The sequence below is a fragment of the Scomber japonicus genome, chromosome 21 (assembly GCF_027409825.1).
Source record: "Scomber japonicus isolate fScoJap1 chromosome 21, fScoJap1.pri, whole genome shotgun sequence".
NCBI lineage: Eukaryota > Metazoa > Chordata > Actinopteri > Scombriformes > Scombridae > Scomber > Scomber japonicus.
The window spans coordinates 28085975-28107933 of NC_070598.1; the positions used below are offsets into that span (position 1 = coordinate 28085975).

The 21959-nt window shown below is 39.3% G+C and overlaps 1 protein-coding gene across 2 annotated transcripts in view; it reads left to right on the forward strand.

The window, feature by feature from the left end:
• Positions 1–701: 701 nt before the first annotated feature.
• Positions 702–21959, forward strand: part of arhgef4 (Rho guanine nucleotide exchange factor (GEF) 4) — a 65277-nt gene continuing 44019 nt past the window's right edge. The window contains exons 1-2 of one of the 2 annotated variants that reach the window (XM_053342513.1): positions 702–745; positions 1136–1265. In XM_053342513.1, coding sequence (XP_053198488.1) covers positions 1181–1265 — 85 coding nt within the window. In that variant the 5' untranslated portion in view covers positions 702–745; positions 1136–1180. Of the gene's footprint in view, positions 746–1135; positions 1266–6602; positions 6865–21959 lie in introns of those variants that run through there. The other variant, XM_053342512.1, reaches the window with a different exon arrangement.

The window sequence follows — 21959 nt, forward strand, 5'->3', positions numbered from 1 at the left end:
AGTGATTTTCAGACCCGCCCACTAAATCCTGAACACAGAAATGTTGAAACACAGTTTGTGAAGCCTAGCTCCACAATTCAAATCTAAATGGTTGAAATGTTTTTTCCACCTTTTTTAGAAATACATTTATGACCTATTTAATGTGTTTAGAAGAAAATGTCTAATTCACTTTACACTGTCTTTAACTTTTGTAAGCCCTCCTGTGTAAGCACTATCTGCACGTTTAATGAATAGCTAGGATGCTAAAAGTGTGAAGCTATATGAATTGACTAGCCAACTCAATCTACCTATCCAGTGAATGAAAGTACAAGATACTGTCATTATTTCACTTATCTTGTATCCAAAGTCATTTCTCACAATAACTCGACCATTAAGTATCCATAGCAGTTCACCATACCTGGATGACTATGAAGGAGTAGAATTAGTGTAGTAAAGGTGACTGTGACTAACCAGTTAACTGTGCACTCAAAAGGGCACAGAAAGTGGCGGTCGACTTGCCAGCCAGTCCAGAACAAGAAAGCTGTTGGAGGCAAAGGGAGAAGGGAAGGTCTCTGTGGTCCTTGGCGGGCTGAGGACTGGCCGCTGGGTGGATGCAGGTCATGGTGGAGGTGACCAGCGGCAACGCAGAAAGTGTTCAGACGATCTCTGGATTGAGGAACTAAAGAATAACAAACTCAAACTGGCTAAATCCATCAGGGGAAGTCTGGGCCAACTCAACACACTTTTACCTGAAGACCTGGACAAAGTAAGATGCAGCCACAGCACTGTGAGCTGGAATACCTTGGAAGTCTTTGTAATCCTCCTATTCTTCCTACTCTGCCTTGCCTCTGAGTTTTCGTTCTTCATGGATTGTCTGCTTCTGTCTGGTGGCTTCTGACAGTTTGTCATGGAAATTAAATCTGGGTGTCTCTGTCCTCATTTTGTCTTCTGTTTCATGCTTGGCCTCTTCTTCCTCCACTTTTCTGCCCTTTGATGCATGCAAACACATTCATCTCATATTCAGTTCATTGCATATCATTCAGTTGCATCCAGTAAGAGACTGTCCTTTACATGTTCATGTCCAGCCCAGCATAAATTGATATTATTTTTATTGATCATATCAGTGTTTTGGACCATTTGTCTCTCATTCCCACAGACTCTTACTGGAGTTACCTTGGGGCCAGTGGAGACCTTCAGAGGAATGTCCCTCAAGTCCCACTGCTTCTCACAGAGCACCCCCATTGGTCTGGACTGTCTGGGATGGAGAAGACACATTTCCTACACCTGTAAGTATCCACTCTAGTTCACTCTTCTGCATGATAGATACTGTGCTGGTGCTTTTACTTTTTGGATCATTTGAACCTTTGGCAATTTGGTTTGAAGATGATAACTAAACTAGATGTCTACCTAAAAGGATGCTTGTTTATTTCATCATTGTGTGCCTCTGTGGTGAGAGATTGGTGTTGAAGCCTCTACTTAGTGGGCTGAGCTGTCAAACTATGCATGTGGCTGTGAGCAGACCATTCAGTGCTCATTCTCAAAAGACAAAAAACAAAAGATAAATGACTGGTCATACTTTCAAGATGTTCTAGTCTCAGTTTTAAGCTTATTTCCTTATTTTAATATCTATCAAGTCAATGCAGCTATAACAGCTGTAGCCATGTGGAGAGGTTACTTATTGTTTCAACTATTGATCCCCTACTTTGTCAACTGGAGCTTTATGGCTGCAGAATTGCCATTTTATATCCATTTAAGTGATTTACTGTTGGGAGATAATTATATCTGTCCATACCGTTTATAATTACTATGATGTTTGCTGATTTCAGACATTCAAAAGGCATATCATACTCTCCCAAAATGAAGTGCCATCCTGCTTTGTGCACATTATTAAGCATGTTTTCATTTTCAAAAGTGTAATCATAATGTAATAATGCAAATAAGTCGTAAATGTTATAATTACGTTTGTTACTGAAGTATAAGAGAAACATATGTGCAATGGAATAATCCAAATGTGTTTATAATAATAGTATACAGAACAGTTCAAGACTTCTTTTCTGAAGCTTTGTGGAGTGTCTAACAGGACAGATATGCATCAATACATACAGCACACTACCCCCTCCATTATTTACAGCCTTTGTCTTTTTCTTTTTCATGAACACAGTCTCCATAGCCAGGCATTCAAATTACACAAATATCACACTTTATCATTTGTGAACATGTGAACTTTGTCTGTGATAGTTGATCAAGGTAGCCAGTTTAAATGAAGATCTTGGTTGCATGAAACTGTGCTGTGTACTGGATTAGATGAAGCATTGCTTGTTTAAATAAATCTATTCAGTCTTCTGGGGAGGCAGGACAGATCTTCACTGAATTTCCCTCGCCTCTTCTAGAAGTCACATAAAAATAAAGATATCATACAACAATGGACAAATAATCCTTTTGCATAACAGCTCACGGATAAAAACAACTAAAATCTTAAATGAGGAGGCAAATTGTGAAATATCATAATATATATCAGTATATATTAAAAATACACACAGATAAAATCCTGTTAGCCATTACATGAGTACAGATGTGGTTGGGTCAGGTTATGAATGAAGTGATAATGCAGGTACTCTTTGCTTTCTATAGTTGACATACCATAGTATTGCAGATGGATGCTAATTTTAATTTCATCTCAGTAAATCTCTGCTGAACTATATTTGAGTCTCTGGTTTACATTCTGCTTGTGCTGTAACTAGAACCACACTGCACTGTGTAACAGAGCCTGTGTAATTCCTTATTTAACCTGCTGGCTGCAGTAAGCCCTCACTGTAACTACAAGCTCAGACAGTGATTCCTGCCATGCACATGTCTCTCTGCATAAAGGGCAGAGATTCTTCCAGCCATGTGTGTGTCTCTGTAGGAAAGCTGAATTTCATGATATATTCTTGCAGATTGACACTTTCCAGTTGCTATTAACATTTAAAGGGATTGTAGATAACATCAGCATAAGTGGAGAATAAGGTAGAACAGAATAAAATAAGATAGCATAGAGCTTGGGTGTTTGAATTGAAGTCCTAGAAGTCCTAAATGGCTCCTAAAGACAAAATTAGCCTTATAGTAACACAACCACATGCCCATTGTGGCATTATGTCATTAATCAGTCAATACAGACAGTCTTCCTTTTCTATCATTTTTATCCTCCGTACCTGCTCCCTGACACTGAGAAGAGGATTGGCAGATATATATTATAGAGGAGCTACATGGGGAACCAGCCCTGCTTTCTCATGCTGCTCACTCCATGCAGACCCATCAGTGTCCCAAATCCTCTCAGTCCAGCTGTCTGGGCCAGGATAGAAGCACCTTCAAGGATGACTCCTGTTAGGTACTTGTTGAGGAGTAAAATTGGACTTTGAGAAGAATATTATATTCATATTTTTAGTCTGTGCTTCTTAGGTCACTCACTTTGTGTTTGCTCTTAGTAACCTGTTTTTAGGCATAACTAGCACAAACAATTGCAATCTAATCCAGCAGCTCTGCATTAAATCTTACATTCATTTATGGTTCTGATGTTTTATTTTTGTTGAAACAGTTTTAGAGAAGTGTTGACTTTAATTTTCTGTTGAATAGTATTACATTATACTAATAGGTAGGGCTGGGCAATGAATCGAAAAATAATCAAAACTAACATTTAGAAACTCTAATGGACTTAATCTTGCTCATGTCAATTAATGGTGATGTTCACTGTTGCCATGACAGTAAAGGTTGCATATCTTTAAGGAATTTGAAAACTTGTCTCCAGTGATTATTTGAACCCAAACCATGATCTTTACATAGTTCTAATCAAGTCAACTAGACATTAACCACAGCGTCACACATTAAAACATCTTTATTTTCACTCCCTAAAGATACTCATGTGAAAATATCACAAAATACAAAAAACTAACTAAAGAAACTGTGAAAATACATCATTGTTCATCAAAGGTGGAAATAATCCTTCATGAATCGTAATCAAGGTTAAAAGTTCAATTAATCGTGATTTAGATTTTTGCCATAATGGCCCAGCACTACTAATGTTTCTAGCACTTTGTCCATACCATTTATATCATTGACATCATTCTAACTTAGTTGAACTAAGAAACTGGTAACTGTATATCCCAGTGGTGTAGAAGCAATGACAGACTGACCAACATGCATAAACAGCAGTACAGCTGCAATGAGATGAACCTTCATTATCGTCTGTCATCATCCATTCAGGGGCAGTCCATACCTGGGTTTGGCTTCTCAGCATCATAATGTTCTTTGCATCACTCATGCACAGAGGGCTAGCCTGCTTATGTGTGTGCACGCACACACACACACACACACACACACACACACACACACACACACACACACACACTGTCAGACAGTAGACTACACACTCTTACAGTGAGGTCAGTGGTCTTGCTGCAGATGTCTTCAGTGTAATTAGATTCATTGGACTAAATTCAATTGTGAGCTGAATCATAAGGCAAGTGCAGTGCCACCTTTCTGTGCTGGGCCGTGTGGGACTGAGAAAGGCAGCGCACACATAATAAACGCCACTTTAATCTTAAACAGTACTATGCATTATCATCCTGATCCTCAGCTGAGCAGAGTTCATATGTACAGCCATGTATCTGTTGTTTTTTTTTTCAAGTAATCTTCTGTAAGGGGGTTTCATTAAGCCTTAGTAACAATAGTGCTCTGATCTTTTAAAGTTAGACATTGAACTGTTTAATCAGGCTCTGCTCAGCTCAGACTCACTGTTCCAGATATAGTCAGTGTGTGTCAACTATGATAGGGCTTTGCTATTTTCATGTACTTTGTGGGTGACACTGCCTCTGAGCTGCATGTTAAGTACGGTATACAAAAAAAGTTGTGTAAAGGCATTTGATTTAGTAAAGAGTGAGTACTCTGCTTTACATGAGCCTTATTCCAAATATGGTGTCTACAGTGTGTGTTTCATGTTTAAATCACATATACTCTCAGTATTATTTGACATTTTTCAGCAGTCAGTCTGGTGAGCTTTAGTGTTGCTGTGTTAGAAGTATCATTGCTCCATCTATGCTTTCTATCCAGACTTTCTTGTGACATGTGCATGTGTGCGTGGACTGATTAAACATAAAAAACTCAAACAAATGGGACTGAATACAAGAAATACTGTTATTGTTAATATTGACATAATTTAAATACCACAAAACATCCTGACAAGGATGACTTTAACATTGCCTAAAGTAACAGAAACACCATTTCTGGTGATGTTGCTCTTGATTCAGACTAAACTCCATCACCTCCAGTGTATTGGAGCAAGGCAGACATCTGACAGGCACATATCACAAAAGTGAAGCTTTAAAGAGCAGCCTGACAGCAGCTGGCTTTACTTTGGAGCTTCAGTGATTGAAAACAAGTGAATCTCTGATGCTAATGAATCATGTTTTCATTTTTTTAACAAAAAATTCTTAAATGTGAATATGATAGTAAACTGTATCTGTGTATCTCTTAAACTTTGGAAATTGTGATTGTTAACCTCTCCTCACTTAGTGCATGGTGACATCACTGCTGGTGTCATCTGAGGTGCAACAGAGCACACATCACATCAAACAGTCAACTACAGAGGGCAGTAGAGCAGCCTGCTGTGATCTTACTGTTTAAAAGTAAATCAATGTTAAAATGTATATCACACTGAAACTGATTTATACACATCAGTTTGCAAAACATCTTGATCCCACCTCCTCTGCTATGGGTCTACTATCTTATTTATTTATCATAATTTGAGCTGATATTATTAATATGTGGATTGTGCTACACTGCTGTGGCAAGTTCACTGCTGTTGAATCCTTCATGCATTGTTAGTGTTATGTTGATGCTGTATATTTTACAGCTTCTCCATAATATTTAGAATATACTTCATTAATTACTGTCACACACAGGATATGACAAAAAATGCCTAGAAATAGTACAATGTGAGGTGCATGTGTGTGTGCATGGCTGCATGTTTGTGTGTTTGGAAGGGCGGAGGAAGGTGGGTTGGACTGAGGGAGGATGGAGGGCTGGCTGTCGTCAGTCTCCACCTTAATGAATCCTGCGCTGTTAGTGAGCCGTCCATGCTGTTGCTAGCAGACAAACGACACAGTTGAGCAGCAGAAACCCCCTGCAGGACCCCCACTGATGTCAGCCTGGAGAGGGAGAGAGAGAGAGAGGGAGATAGATATAGAGGGAGAGAGAGAGAGAGAGAGAGAGAGAGACTGTGTGACTTAATGTGAGGAAATGAAGCAGTGCAAATGGGCAGAGAGACCCAGAGAAGTAGAGAGAGAGGAGGAAGCTGCTGTATGAGAGGCGATCCAGAGCAAAGAGGTGAAGGGAGGCAAGGAGCACTGCTACAGCTCTCCTTTTCTGTGCATGGGAGGAGGAAGCAGCAAGTTGACAGCTGAAGCTTACCTCAGCGAATAGTGCAGTAGATAGGAGGCAACCTCTTCCTCCTCCTCCTCCTCCTCCTCCTCTGCGTTCTCTCCCTGCCGGGGGAATAAACCACCTGCTCAGTCGCCTCGCCTCCTCCTTATTTCCACTCACCTCTGTACTTGTACTCCCCCCCCTTGTTGCTGTGCGTCCGGATCGGGATGCGGACCCAGCAGGGCTCGGAGGGGGGCGTGCCCCTACCAGGGGGCAGTTGTGGCAGCAGCGGTAGCTGCAGCTCAGGGCTGTCACCAGGGTCTGAATCGGATGGAGGGAGCCCGACAGGCGGAGTAGTGGACAGCATGGTGGACGGAGGTCTCGGGGTGGGTGGATGTATGGGGGGAGGTGGAGGAGGTAGCTTGGGTGGCACTCTGAGGGGGGTCCTGTCTCGCTATTGGAGCTTGGAGAGTCTGCACTCCACCACAGGTAAATGCCACACACACACACACACACACACACACACACACACACACACACACACACACACACACACCAATATAAAGTCTTCTTTTTTCATGCACATGGCAGTAGGCTGACACACTGCCATGAGGTTAGTGTGTTATTCAGGGATGGGTTAGATGTACAGTGTGTGTGTATGTGCGTCATGCCAGCCGTTCAGCTGACACCCACTGACAGGGTAGGTGCTGTGTTGATGTGTTTGGGTGGGCCAGCTGCTCGGCTTTCTAGTCCTGCAGAAAGAACCAGAAAATACCAACAGCTTCACCTTTCATAGCCACAGTTTGCTACAGAGTCAAATGTGTGTGCTTATCTGCTGCACTGGGCTGCGTTCTGTTTGCCAGCGTTACGTTAGCCTTCAGGCACAATATGCAGAAACTGATTGACCATGAGCTCTCACAGCTCTCTGGACAACAGGAATCATTTCTGCTATCAATGCTGTTCTTCTTTTTAAAGTATATTTCCAGGAATTTTGCCATGGGGGGGGGGGGGGGTTGGCAGGCAACAAAGGTTCGTAGGCAGACCCAAACCAACAATATTACACTTACATGATCAGTGTATAAAAGCAGTCGACCACCAGGATGCACCTACAGTACAAGATGGTTTTGGGGGTTTTAAAACATTTTCTTTATCTTTTCAAATTTTAACAACAGGCATTCTCAAACATTAAATGTCTATACACAAGCAACTATTCAAGAATCTTGCCAAAAAAAATAGATGAATAGCAATGAGCAACATTTTGATTTGAATCAGGAACTGTCTCACTGCTAAAAACAGTTCTTTTCATCAGGACTCAAACTTCATTGTTGATTAGTTTATGAAATATTAAGAATAAATAAGATTCAACCAATTGTCCAAAACCAATGTGTCCAATGACATATAAAATGATATAACATTGAGAAACACAACATATCCATACAAATCAAATATTGTTTCATGGTTTGGTAAACAGCAGCAGTTTTTCATGGACACTGGCTGCAGGCCTTGAAATGTTGTATCGTCTTACAGTGATGTCCTCCTGCTTGTGTGTTGCTTGTTTGTTTGTTTGTGTACACGGCTGAATGTATCCATTTCCATACTATGATTGATATGTATGCTTTCCTCTCATTCACTGTTACCTGTCCACCAAATATGTCTGTTGTTGTCATGGGACTGTGTTCACTGCAGCTGGCAGGATAAATACTGGGATTAGAAACAGGAATATGTACTGCTGCATGATGCAAAGCTGGGAGCAGCAAAAATCAGTGGAGGGAAGACATATTAGCTCATACCACTGTGGCATTTAGCCAGGATCTGCCTCACTGCAAAGGCATCACATTAGCTTTATCATGTCTCCCAGTTGTTGCTGTGGCGGCTTTGTCAGTCATACTGTGTGTGTGTGTGTGTGTGTGTGTGTGTGTGTGTGTGTGTGTGTGTGTGTGTGTGTGTGTGTGTGTGTGTGTTTGTGTGTGTGGTTTTTAAGTTGTAAAGGATTGAGTGTGTACATTCTAGAAAGGGAGGAGAGGGGGATGAAAATGTACAGTAGAGTGGGAGGAGGGTCAGATACAGCACTGAATATTCCCTCTGGAATATTAAGTGTTTGTTGATAAATCAGAGCTGGACAGAGAAGCATATGTGCAGGCATGCTGTTATATTCACACACATTACACACACACACTTAGAAGTGTATATGTAAAGAAATGTGTCACATACAATTCACAGTATATACAAACTGTCCTTGACCAATGCTGCTACTCTCAATTTATCTTGGCAGTCATAATCTCTCTTCTTCTCGCCCTCTCTCACATAAACACACACACACACACACACACACACACACACACACACACACACACGCACACACACACAGCAGCTTTTATTTGCTCCCAGTGCCTTATAAACCCATAGAGCCTGTCTATTATAACTACTCATTTGGATGTATCAATAATGCACCTAAAGCTGTGTTTCAAGCTATGATTTGAATTGGTAATCATCAGCTGGGCAAAGTTAGAGACTGTTCCTACCCAAAAAAACAACAGCATTAGTCACTATTTAAAATGTCATGACCTCCTGTGGTGGAGCAAAGGCTAAAGTAGTGTAGCTTTACAACAGCTTCATACCTGGAAAGGATCATCAGAAAATATTTGAATTCTATCTCTTATCAACAGTTTTGGATCCCACTATGTTGATCTTTCTGTAATAAAATGAAATAGCTGTAACGGTTCAGTATGCTTGAAATAAACTAGCTTGTATGATGTGTCATGCAACCTTGCCTGAAGCCAAAGTGTTGATACCCATTTGGAACAGCTACACTCCAATTGACAAAAACACTGTTGGACACTTCCTTCTGTTTGAAGCAGGCTCAGGTTTCAGCTGCACTGAACTCTTAGTTTGCAACACTTAAATAACATCAGCTCAATGCACATGTCCATATACAGTCATCTGATCTGTGATCTTTGTTGCACTCTCATATTCTGGATCTGATTCTGACTCTAACATGTACAAATATATTTACAATGAACAATTATACAAAGAAGTGAAATCCTACCACTATTATTTATTTATGAAGCCCCAGAGCTGGCCAATCAGAACAGAGTGGGGTCAGTGGGAGACTGGAGCTAAAACGGTCTGTTTCAGACAGAGGCTGAACTGAGAGGCTGCATAAAGACCAGAATAAGATACATTCAGAATTTTTAACTGTAAATTGTGCAAATATATTCCAGTAAAGCCCCCAAATAAAACTATACAGCTGGAAATTTGCATGATATGTCCCATATGAGCAGGGTATTGTTGGTCAGTTAGTTGCTCCATCAGTCCAACTCATTGGTCCAGGAGAATCATGACCAATCTTGAATCTGTCCAGTTCCTCAGAAGATTCCTAAGGACAATGGAGACTCTCTGACTTGGTGTAGTGCCTCCATCAGGTCAAGATTGAACTCTGATCAACATGACCAAGACTGTGCCATGAAAGGTACAGTACATTTTAAAGTAGTCACCCAAATTAGAGAATGGTTTAGTACATTTTGTGAACCGCAGATCTTTAACCTCAAGTTGAACTGGCTGTACTGAATCATCAGTATCAGTGACTGAAACAGCTCCACACCAACCAATGCAATGCAATGACTAACTGTGCTGTAGAGACGTAGTTCAGCTGAGCTAATAGCCTTATAAACCGTATTTCTACAGTACTAGACCTCTTGTACTGAACTTACTACTGAACTGAAGACATTAAAGTCTGTGTAAAGTAAGAATAAATATGTGTTCTGAGTTTGTCATACCACAGAAAAGTGTGTTGTTAACCACCCTGCCAAATTTGAATGATAAAAAAAATCACCAAATATATGAAATTAGGCTTCAAAGTTGTGTAAAAATCAGCCTCTTTCTCTGCTCCCAAACACTGTGGGAGTGCTGACTGAGTTCGCTGAAACCCCGCCCCCTACCAAGTGTCACCTGTCAATCAAAGTCACCATCTCTACCAGAAACATGGATGCTACATCTGAGAGCTTTCTGCTGCTAGCTCGGTGGCTAACTCGGCAGCTAACTCAGCTAATTGGCTAACGGTAGCCTATAATAGTAGTAGTGTGCGCTGAATGTATTTATACCTCTACAGCAGCAGGGCACCCACTAAATCCTGAACACAGAAATGTTGAAACACAGTTTGTGAAGCCTAGCTCCACAATTAAAATCTAAATGGTTGAAATGCTTTTTACACCTTTTTTAGAAATACATTTATGACCTATTTAGTGTGTCTGAATTCACTTTACACTGTCTTTAAAAGCTGTAATCACAGTGTTACAGTGTTATCAATAGCCATGTGATGTCTTACATGTTTAAACTTCAACATGATTGTTAGCATGAAATGGAATATAGGCTGAATCCCTGAATATCCATCCAAGTTTAAAAATGAAGCATAATGTCCTGAGAATTTGGAGTATACATAGCCAGATGTGAATGACAGAAGCACAGGGATGGGTTGTTTTTGCCCTTGACAGATAAGAGAGGGAGTGAAGTATAGAGCTTGAGGTTGAGATTTCCACTGATGGAAATTAGAAGAGAAGTTTAATCTGATTTAGGTTGGAGGACCATTCTTGGGCCAAATGAAAAGTCCTTCCATTTAATGCTGGCAAAGTGACAGGAACACAGCTGTCTCCTGAACAACACTTAGCCACGGTGACAGACACACACACACACACACACACACACACACACACACACACACACACACACACACACACACACACACACACACACGCGCGCGCGCACACACACACACACACGCTCCCTCTCACTCTGCCCTATTGAGCTCTTGAAATAAATAGAAGAAGCACATACTATTTCACCCTGGTGCTGATGTTGACCTCATTGTTGCTCATGTTAAAGGAGATGGATCTTGAGGATAGTTCTTTTACTGCACTTTATCATTATTGGCTCTATACTAAGTAGTTGCTAGGAAACTTCTTTCACTCGCAGCTTCCTCTGTATGTCTCTGCAGCTCTATGCTATTCTCTCCTGTAATATCTCTCACATGACCGTCTCTCATCGTGGAGCACGTTGCTTTAGTAGAACACTAGTATGAGCAGACTTCCCTGGAAAGTAAGAGACTTTTAGGATAAAAACTTTGTCTTTTTTCATTCATGTTGAAACAGGACAGGGTCAAACACAAACTGCTGACGCAAAATTAGAATTTAACTATAATCTGATTTACTGTCTCAAGATGGCCATGACTGGTTGAGTGTACACACTGTATGTGGATAGTTAAACAAACTATACAGCCTTCAAGTATGTGTGTGGTTAACAGGTAAAAGCTTCATTTTATTATTATTCCTTAATAATAGTAATAATAACACCATTTTATAATCTCCTAATCTCTTTATTGTAATACCTTCTTACTTTCTAATTTTATATGTTGTCTTATGTGTTTTATACGGAAGAGGATTAGGGCTACTGTGGGAAAAAAGGTTCTCAGAACTCACTTTTTTCCCACAGTAGCCCTAATCCTCTTCCGTTATATATGTATCATCATCTCATTTTCTGTTTTCTGTCAAGTATGATCTATTCCTTTGAAGCACATTGAGTTTACATCGGTTGTATGAAATGTGCAATATAAATATACTTGATACCTAAATATTACAGCCATAATATCAGTGAAATTAAGCCATTAAACCATGAGCTTCAGTATGTGGGCAGGAGTGTTCACACAGAGAGGGAGAGAGATAGAGATAGAGAGATAGAGAGGGGAAGGACCTGCAGCATAGGTCCTTAGCTGGAATTGAACCAGGAACGCTGCCGTTGTGTGGCATACATGATAACCAGTCAGCTACCAAGGCACTCCGTGTCTACAGATATTTTAACTGTTTGCTAACCCCATGATTAGAGTTTCATTCTCATTGGTTTACCGACATACAGCATGACGTTGTATGGTGTGTTATGTCCCCTACAGGCCTCTGTCCTGCTTGACCCCAAACCACCACTTCACACGTCACTTCCTCCTGCAGGCCTCTATGCTGCATCGTCCTCATACATTCAAAGTAATCACAATGATGCCATAGAGGTCAAGTGGAAATATGTCTGTGACTGGTTCATGCTTGTGTTAACGCTTGCTTCTCTGTAGGCGTGTGAATTAAAGCAATGCCAGCTGGCGAATGTGCCATCCACACACACACACACACACACACACACACACGTACACACACACAGCCAACTGTCCTCATCTGTGGGGCAAGAAGCAATGAGGGGAGGAGGGAAGGATGTCTGAAAGCATCCATCACAAAAAAAAGGATGCACAGGGCTCTCTGGGAAATAGGTCGCTGTGGAACATCCATTGAGCCTGAGGCGTCTTCATGTTCTACCTCTGCTTAAGTTACTTTGTTGAGATGAGGACAGAAAAACAAAGAACATAACTCATGCAATTACTTGTGAACTATGGTCGTCATCTATGCCAATAGCATAACTTAAGCAGCAGTCATCCCAGTGTCAGGGAGGGACATCTCTGCTGGTGACTCATAGATGTGGGATATGAGCTAAATAAACTGCTCTATAGTTTACATTTTGAACATGATCATTATAATAATTCAAAGCACTAAAACTAAAACTAGACAACACTTGTTAGGACAGTTTACTGTGTCAGTGCAACCAGACAGTCCATTCCCTTTCATAACCATCAGCAGGAAGAACTGTAGGTGCACATTTTATAAAATGTGTTTTGACCAATAAATAATAATTACATTTACAGTTTTAAGAAGAAAAAACAATATTACTTCACTGCAATGTTATCATATTTATTTCTCATGTTTAGCCTTGATCAATGCAAATGTGAATGACTAATAGAATATAAAATGTGGTTACACGATTGTTGAACCAGACATTAGTATAACCTCCTGTACTGATGACTTCACTTGGCTCTTTGTGTGACAGTGTTGTCAGCAGCAGGGAGGGATGATGCTGCATGGTGAATTGTGTCCAGGACGCACACTCTTTATTTCTCTGTGTGCTTAAACATCAACATTAAAGTCCCATTGAAACAGAACTCAGAGTGTCTTTAGCATCTGTACTGTCATTCTTATCCTTACAAGTAACTTTTGAGCCTGGACTAGTTAAAGATAAATGAAGGACAAGTGAAAGGCCAAAGGTCCTGCTTTCTGAAACCAATGATCAAATCAGCTGTTGATTTGATATGTATGTAGAAAACTACTTCTGATCAAGCATAAACTGATCCTTAGGTATGGGATCTGATACCAGGTCACATTCAGATACAGGCCCCATCTGGTCAACAAATCTCTCCTTACACTTAGATTATTGTAGCAAACATTTAGTCAGCTCAGTGACAAACCTTTCCAGCAGCAAACAGAACCTTTGTCTTTTGTCTTGATCTACTCTCTGCAGGCCAGTGTCTGTACTCAACCAACGAGTGTTTGTGAGAAATCATCAGCTGATTGCCTTACATCACTTTCAGTTGCTTTGCTCTCAGTTAAACTCTCAGCTGTCTGTTCAAGTTGTCACATACATACAGTATATAATCACTATTTCATATTGAAAGCTTGTTGTAGCTACAAGTTGTGAACATTCAACAATAAAATATGATTATAAATAGTTTATAATTTACTATCACATATTAACCTTCAACAGGCAGTATTGTTTTTCCAGTGTGTGATGATGATGATTAATAAACCAGAGGTAAAGTCGCCCCTGCAGCGGGTGTTAAAGCAGAAGGATGATCTAAAGTGCTGGGAGCAATTAGCTGTGCTTAATGGCATTGTTTTCTCCAAACAGCCATTACGTCATGTAAGAGGAGCACAGCGCCTTCTATAAAAGAGATGGAATACTGTGCTGGCACATGATTTCATCTAGTGAGGGTTGTTTTTTATCACAAATCAATGGTCTCCTTAGGCTTGTCTTTGAATGATGACTGATCTAACTGCTAATAAGATCTAAAATGTTGGTATGAATAAACTGTTGGACATGGATTGCTTTAAAATTGACCTCATGATTTTTGATGATTACAATGTCCTTGTTTGTTTGTTGATGACATCTGTAGCTGATAGTGATCATGCATAGTTTGAAGTTACAGTAATAGAAGGTGAATTGTTTGCCGTTAACCTGTGTGTTCATCTGCTGCTGAAACATTAGTTAAAAACTACAGCGAGCAGCTCTTTCACAAATGACTCAGTTTGTTTTGTTGTGTTTTGTTTTTTTAAAAGATTAAATGATGATGATATTTGTGCTTGGAGAGAGAGAGCAGAGACGTTTATTATTTAGTTGTTTCATTATATATATATATATATATATATATATATATATGTGTGTGTGTGTGTGTGTGTGTGTGTGTGTGTGTGTGTTGTTAAAGTTTTTAAAAGTGCTTATAAAAGATAGTATAACTATATAGTACTAAACTGCTGTTATTATTGCACAATTTCCCTTAGTGTTTCACATATAGTACATTAAGTGTTATTGCAACTATAAAAAAAATCTGTTCTGAGCATTTAGAGCAGTTATGGCTTACAAATTTGATTCAATGAAATGTTTTCTAATCTTTAACTTTAATTGTTTTAAAGCAGGCTGCATTCTTTTTTTTCACTAATTTTATGAACAAGTATTAAACTTACGTATGATATCATCCTATACAATCATTTTCTCCCAGCATGCCTCATGCTTTTTAAAGCAAGGCATTCAAAGTTCAAACTTTATCACATCAGGATCAACAGATGGCATTTCTATCTTTTGACTGACTCTTATCTTTTCACTTAATAGATAATCCTTTATCAGTTTAATGTCTTTAGAGTCCCAGTGTATCACTTCCTAAGAGGCGCCTGTTACAGCCTCCATACATCTAATGGAGCATTAAAACACTTTATTAAATAGACAATGTGTAATCAACCAACTCCCTGTGGCTGGCTTGGCAGCACCCCCACTATACAGAAAGCTCAAATTATTTCTCTTTGTCTTTGCTGGAGAACGAAGAGAGGAGGAAGAAAAGACTGCTTCCCCATCTCTGCTCTCTCATTGGCAGGCGTATAGTGAGAAGTCTTCTCCTTTAAATAGATTTCCTCTGATGGCAGGGCAAGCCGACCCCCCCAGGCTGATAAGAACTGAGGCTGAAACTCTCTCCTACTTATTCCTTTCTGCGACTCTGTCTTCATCGAATCCATCCCTCACTCTCGCCTTGTTGCCACTCTGCCCGTCACCGCTGGGAAGGGCAGAGCAGCTTTGACACACGGTTTGATGATACAGCTGCCTGCACGCAGACTCCTGTTGATTGACAGGCAGGCAGAGAGACAGCATAGACAGAATTAGGGGTGTTTGAAAAGATGGGGGGAGGGTAGCAATTCAATTACAGGTTGACAAATGCCTATTGCTGCCAATTGCATGACTTCCATGGTGTTTTTGCATGGCGACACAGGCTTTAAAGTAGACATGAAAGCATCTTCTCTGTCCCTGTTTGCTTTCTTCTTCCCGTCCCAAAGCATTGCCGTAGTGTCACTACTGATTCTAAAGTAGTCTCTAAGAGCAGTCTGATTTATTTCACACATTTGTTTTATGACTTTTTGTTACATTCCTAAACATCAGCTGGATTTAACAGTGTTGTCTTTGTGAGTCTTTGTGAATGACCAGGAAACAATATCCATTTATGGTCTTTTTTTATTCCACTGGTTCTTCTTTGTCATCAAAAACCTGGTGCCTACATTACCCACAATGCAACTCATTTCAGATTCCAGTGTGTCTCTGACTCAAGTGACATTGACATAACACCTTGTAAAATGTTGTCATGGTGAACATACCATAACATAACATGTGTCCACCTGGTGAATGTATGTCCAGTATTCTCTGTCCTTTCAGCGCTGTTTTGGTCTCCACCAGCTGTCTAGCTAAGACAAATATGTGTCTCTTTAGCTGCTAAATTCTCCTCTGTGTTAATCAGCTAGTCTCTAACTGTGTGTGTCTGCTGTTTGCTGGTGGGAAGGTAGTGTAATGTGGGTTTATCAGAGATTTTTCACTGAAAACATCTGCCTGCTGCTGCTGTGGAGATGCAGATGATGAGCGCACAGAGACTGAACCAAAACAGTGAAGATGCCAAAACTAATAAGAGCTAAAAGAGGCTTAAAGGCTATTTGAAGCTGAGGGGAACTGCAGAGTTGCTGATAATTCTCTGTGGGTTCAATCCTATATGTGACTGCTTTCACATCACACATAATCATTTGATGCACTAATATAAAGTATACTGATTACGGCAGCTTTAATGGCTGAACAAATGTTTCGTATCACATGGCTTCAATTCAACTGAGACTGGGATTTTTTTTCTTGATTTTTTTGTAATTTAAGAATATAACAATAACAATATATGGATACTTTGCATGGGAAGTACACAGCATTAACAGGAAACTACATATTACAAATAAAAGTGAATGACTAGAGATAATAACAATAATCAAGCAATCACTTTAAGACAGATAAACTATATCAGTCACTTCTGGCTTGTCTGGGCTTGTGTAGTCCAAGCAAGACTGTGTGTAACAGCTGACCTGTGTGTGTGTGTGTGCAGCAGAACACTGAACATTAATGACCATTAGAGCCTGACTGATCCACTGTTAATGAAGTTACTGCTGCTGTGCTACGTGTTTGGAGATGCACTTACCATTACAGCTGCTGTGTGATGCTGCAGCCAGCTGTGACACACAGCCAGCTGTGGACAACAAACACAACATCAGTAGGCTACTGATGTTTCTGTGAAATCCTGGATCCATTCAGTGACACCTGAACAACATTATAGTAAGATTCATACATTAATCTAACATGCTTTAGAGTCACATTAATAGCTGTATTTTAACATTTGATATTTCAGTAAACCATGTTTTAGATATGAAATACTTGAAAAGTGAAATATGCAAAATACATTAAAGTTGGGTTGTGATTGAGCTCAGTGTGTGTGTGCAACATGCAATCTGAGGCCTCTGTGCTCCCTGCAGTGTTCATTATGGACCTATCTGTTCACTGAAATGTGAAGGACACAAACACAATCACATGCAAAACAACAGCAAAATACAAAACTTTATGACCGTGTTACCCTAACCCAAGCAAATTCAATCATTCAGCATTTCAACCTTGCATGAATTTAATTACTTTAACATTTAGTATAATGTCATGTGAAGAGTCTTATTGCTCAGATGGGAAGTAATAATCTGCTTCCTTTCCAATTAGTATGAAAAAGCAGACATCATCAGAGTGCTGTCTTTATCTGTAAATCCCCACAGCTTTGTCAACAACTTGGTGTTAAAATGTCTGAATGAACCATGTGGTTATAACACCACAGAGGTGTGAGAGCTACTCTTTACACCTCATAATTGGTGTTCAGTCCAATGTTAGATGCTACTGCAGCACAACTGTGGTGCTGCAGTAACATCATTACAGAAGCTACTCTGGATAATCCACAGAACTCTATGGCAACAGCTTTTTATTGGAACGATCACTTCTTTGGAAAGTAGGTCTATTATATCTGAAAACATGGGAAATCTATCTGGAGTTGTATTTTGCCATGCACAAACTGTAATGACCCACATGAGCCGTCATTTTTATTCAAGGGCCACATACAGACAAATTTGATCTCATGTGGGCCAGATCATTAAAAAGATGGAGGGAAGGAAGGAAGGAAATAAGAAGGGAAAGAAGGAAAGACAGACAAAAGGAAAGAGGGAAGAAAGTTAGTAAGGACAGACAGAAGGAAGGAAGGAAAGAAGGAAGGACAGATGGAAGAAACGGAGGAAGGAAAGAAGGAAGGACAGATGGAAGAAACGGAGGAAGGAAGGAAGGAAGGAAGGAAGGAAGGAAGGGAGGAAGGAAGGGTTAGGGTTAGGCCTGCACACTTTATGTGATATTAGTTGAAACCAGGACTCCTGCCTGCTGCTGCTAACCCTGCTTCCACACAGAGATCTGCTGTTATTTCCCATAGTCCCTCCTTCAAGTTAGTTTGTCGGCGTGGTGTATTAAGGAACTTAATCTTGTTGTAGTTAATGATGTTCTTCAGAGACTTACCTGGCAGAGTAATCAATATATTCAATAAAAATCCATTCTGTGTATGTAGCTGACACAGAAGTCCCAACCAGAGCCCACCAGTTCAAGCTGAGGTAGAAGTCAGCAGTGTGTCCCAGGATAGATACCACTAACATAACTGGTACATAACATTTGTGGTCAGCAGCATACTAAGTACACATGACACAACATAAACATCCCTGCTACTTCCTGTTTGATCTGGAGCCTACTCTGATTTTCAATTACATGACACTCATTTACTGAACCTCTCTGCATCTTCTCCTCCTTGCTTCTTTGTATTCAGAATACTGACTTCTCCATGCTGAAGGGCGATTTGACAAATTTTAGTGGATGTTTTTGAAATGCTGTCTCAACTAATTCTTGTTTCTCTGTAAGATTTTCTGCAATGCTATCACACAAATGTTCAGTTCTTCTAACTCTAATTCTGTCTCATCCACTGAGCTGCCTTCTTTGCTAAAAGTCAACTTCTTGCTGATGCTTAATAACCTTTCTAGCTCCCACCGTCTTCTATAATAATCTTCTCCTTCACAGACACAATCATATCTTCAGGTATATGTACTTTGTCGTCTGTATCTATTTGTCGTTTCTCTCAATGTCTCCTCCTGTTTGTCTGTCTTGTCCTTGGCTGCCTGACCCTTCGGACCCTGTTTCACTTTTAGTGTCTGCTCTTCAGTTACAGCAGTATTGATACACCATTAACTCTGGTTTGCTACTTGTCTTGGGACAGCTGACGTGACTGACTTTTCAAGAAGAACAGATCGATGTCAGTATCACTCTCAGCTATTGAATGTTTTTGCTTTCTGCCTGGTGCAAGGGCAGCTTCTCTTCTGCTGTTTGTTAGCTTTTCAGCAATGTGCTCTCTGTCCCTGCTTAGTCTGATTAACCCATCAAGCTGTGATCAGTTATCTTTCCATGATATAGGCTTCCCATAGACACTTTACACACAGTAGAGAAAGTCAAGGTACTGTCATAGCTAGAGATGCAATAAATCCATACACATGGAAAGTGACAGAAATACATTGGTTGTGTGCTTTGTTTGAACTATACTGTTGCTTTTATGACTGAGGTGTCTACAGAGCATTTAAACTGGTTTAGATTGAGAGAAAAATTCAAATCCTTCCTCATTTCAGAACCTGGTCTGTTTAATAACACATGATTTTTTAAATTTTGCCTTTGTTTTTATGGATTATCTGGCTGTGTACTAATCCTCCTTCACGTAGCTCCAGACCTTAACATCTGATCTCTGTCCTGCCTAAAAGCAGAAGGCAGACAGACTTAGAGAATGCTTGGTATGTAAGATAAGACTCTGCTCCTGTCACACTCAAGATGATCACACCTCAAGGTGCTGACCCTTACTTACCAGAGCAGTCTGTCTGTCACTAGTGTGTGTGTGATTGGATGTGAGTTAGTTTGTGGCTTGGTGTCACAACACTGTTAAGTCTGGCTGGAGAAGATGATTTTACTGTTCATATGGAAACTGCAGGCTGGTAACTGTTGTTTAATATTTGATGTGGCTCTGGAGGAGCTTTGTCAGGTCTGAGAAGATAGCATGATGTCATAGTGATGTCATTAGGGTTATCTCAGCTTGGGCCATGGCAGCACATTGAAAAAGTTGAACAATCATAAGATGATGATGTCTATCATGAGAGCAGCAGACATGTAGGTTCCAGCGTTTCATGAGGGAATAAAAGTCAGGATGTCTCTGCCTCTGCTGTGCATATATTTATTTATTATATATATATATATGTATATATATATATATATATATATGGGTCAATGACGTGACGCCTACATTTGCAGTCCGACTGCATGTTATACAGTTAGAAAAGGGTTTAAATGGATAAATAAATACCACATATATGTAGTGGCTTTCCTTCATATGTATTCACTTTAAGTTTTCAAAAACACAAGTTATTAGTGATTTTTCTTTTATTTAAAGTGATAAAATATCATGTGGTGCAACCGTCTGGCCATGACTGCTGTTACTTATTTGAAATTACTCCAAATCTATTCAAATGTATGTTCTGCCCTTTGTGGCATGTTTTCCAGAATGTTTTATAGTACTGTACAAAATTACAAACCATTTGTATTTATTTTTCCGTCATGGCATATAAACAAACTTTGTCTGACGATGATGATTTTATGAAATATCATGTGGTGCGACCATCAAGAAACAACCACTCTGGGACTTTTATGATGAAAATCATTCTAAGGCAGGATGCTGCATCATACACTAGTTTGCCAAGGACCCATGGATGTAACAAGCAGATTTGTACCCCTTTCTAAAATATGGAAAAAATGAAGCTTTTTAATGGCTGGTATGTAGTTGCCATATTTTGATATCATGTGGTATGACCTCAAGAAAACAATGAATATGACGTTATTTCTACAAATATGTTTTGAATATAAATTTCATAGTGACCTTTTTGTGGCAAGCTAGCTTGTTTTGTTTAGGTGGTCAATTCTGTGCCTCTAAATTTTGATTGAACTTGAAAATATCATTTGGTGCGACCAAATATCATGTGGTGCGACCATTGCAGAGTCTTTTCAATGACAATGCAAGTTGAGTCATTTTTTCTAAGATTTCAGAAGCAACAGTTTACGTTTAATTTTTGTATAATATGAGAAAAATGCAATGTCATTTTGGCAATCATGCATTTATTTGTAAAGCATTATTTATTTCTAACTGTTATAATCTATTTTACCAGATCACACTCCCATGCAAGGTAAACACTGCTTGGCATGACTTTGCATTTCTGTCTCAGCTACTAATGAAGAAAACAGTAGGGAAAGATTCAATATATAAAATCAAGTCAGCTTGATGATGACTAGATAATAAATATTTCTGTTCTAAATGATTCAATAATCAAAATTGACTTCTTCCATTGTCAAGTTAAATGAAAAGTTTGTTCATGACAAAGCAATGAAGGCGTGCTGCACTGATGTTTTAAAAAATGTTTATGAAATGTTTGAGTTTATAAAAATTCTGTGAAATTGTAATAAAACCACTGGTTTAATTCTATTCTGCATTAAAGTCATTGTTTTTTTATTTCTTTCAATAGATTTTTAATGATATGAGGTCTTTATGTCATTTGGGGTGACCATTCATCATGTGGTGCGTAAAATATCAATTCTCTGTGGCAGTAATATTAATCACTAATACAGTATGTTTAACTGAATTGTATTTTTAAATGTTTTAAATCATTTTTAAGCAATTTACAGGAAAAATAAGTCTTACATTCATTTAAGAAGGCAACTGTGACATTATAGAACATAAATATGAGATTATTATTTACAAAAACTCAAAAGACATGCAAATAGTTTGTTTCTAGACACTTTATATTACTCAAAACTTGTAAAAAAATATTTAAGCATGTTAAGGAAATTCAATTATTTTAAGATAGATCATGGTCGCACCACATGACTTTTTTTAAGGTCAGTTCTAATTCATTGAGATGAAAAAACACATAAAACACTTCATTTACTATTAATAGTAACTATTACTATTTATTTAAATATGAATTTATGTGTACTTTACATTCTTA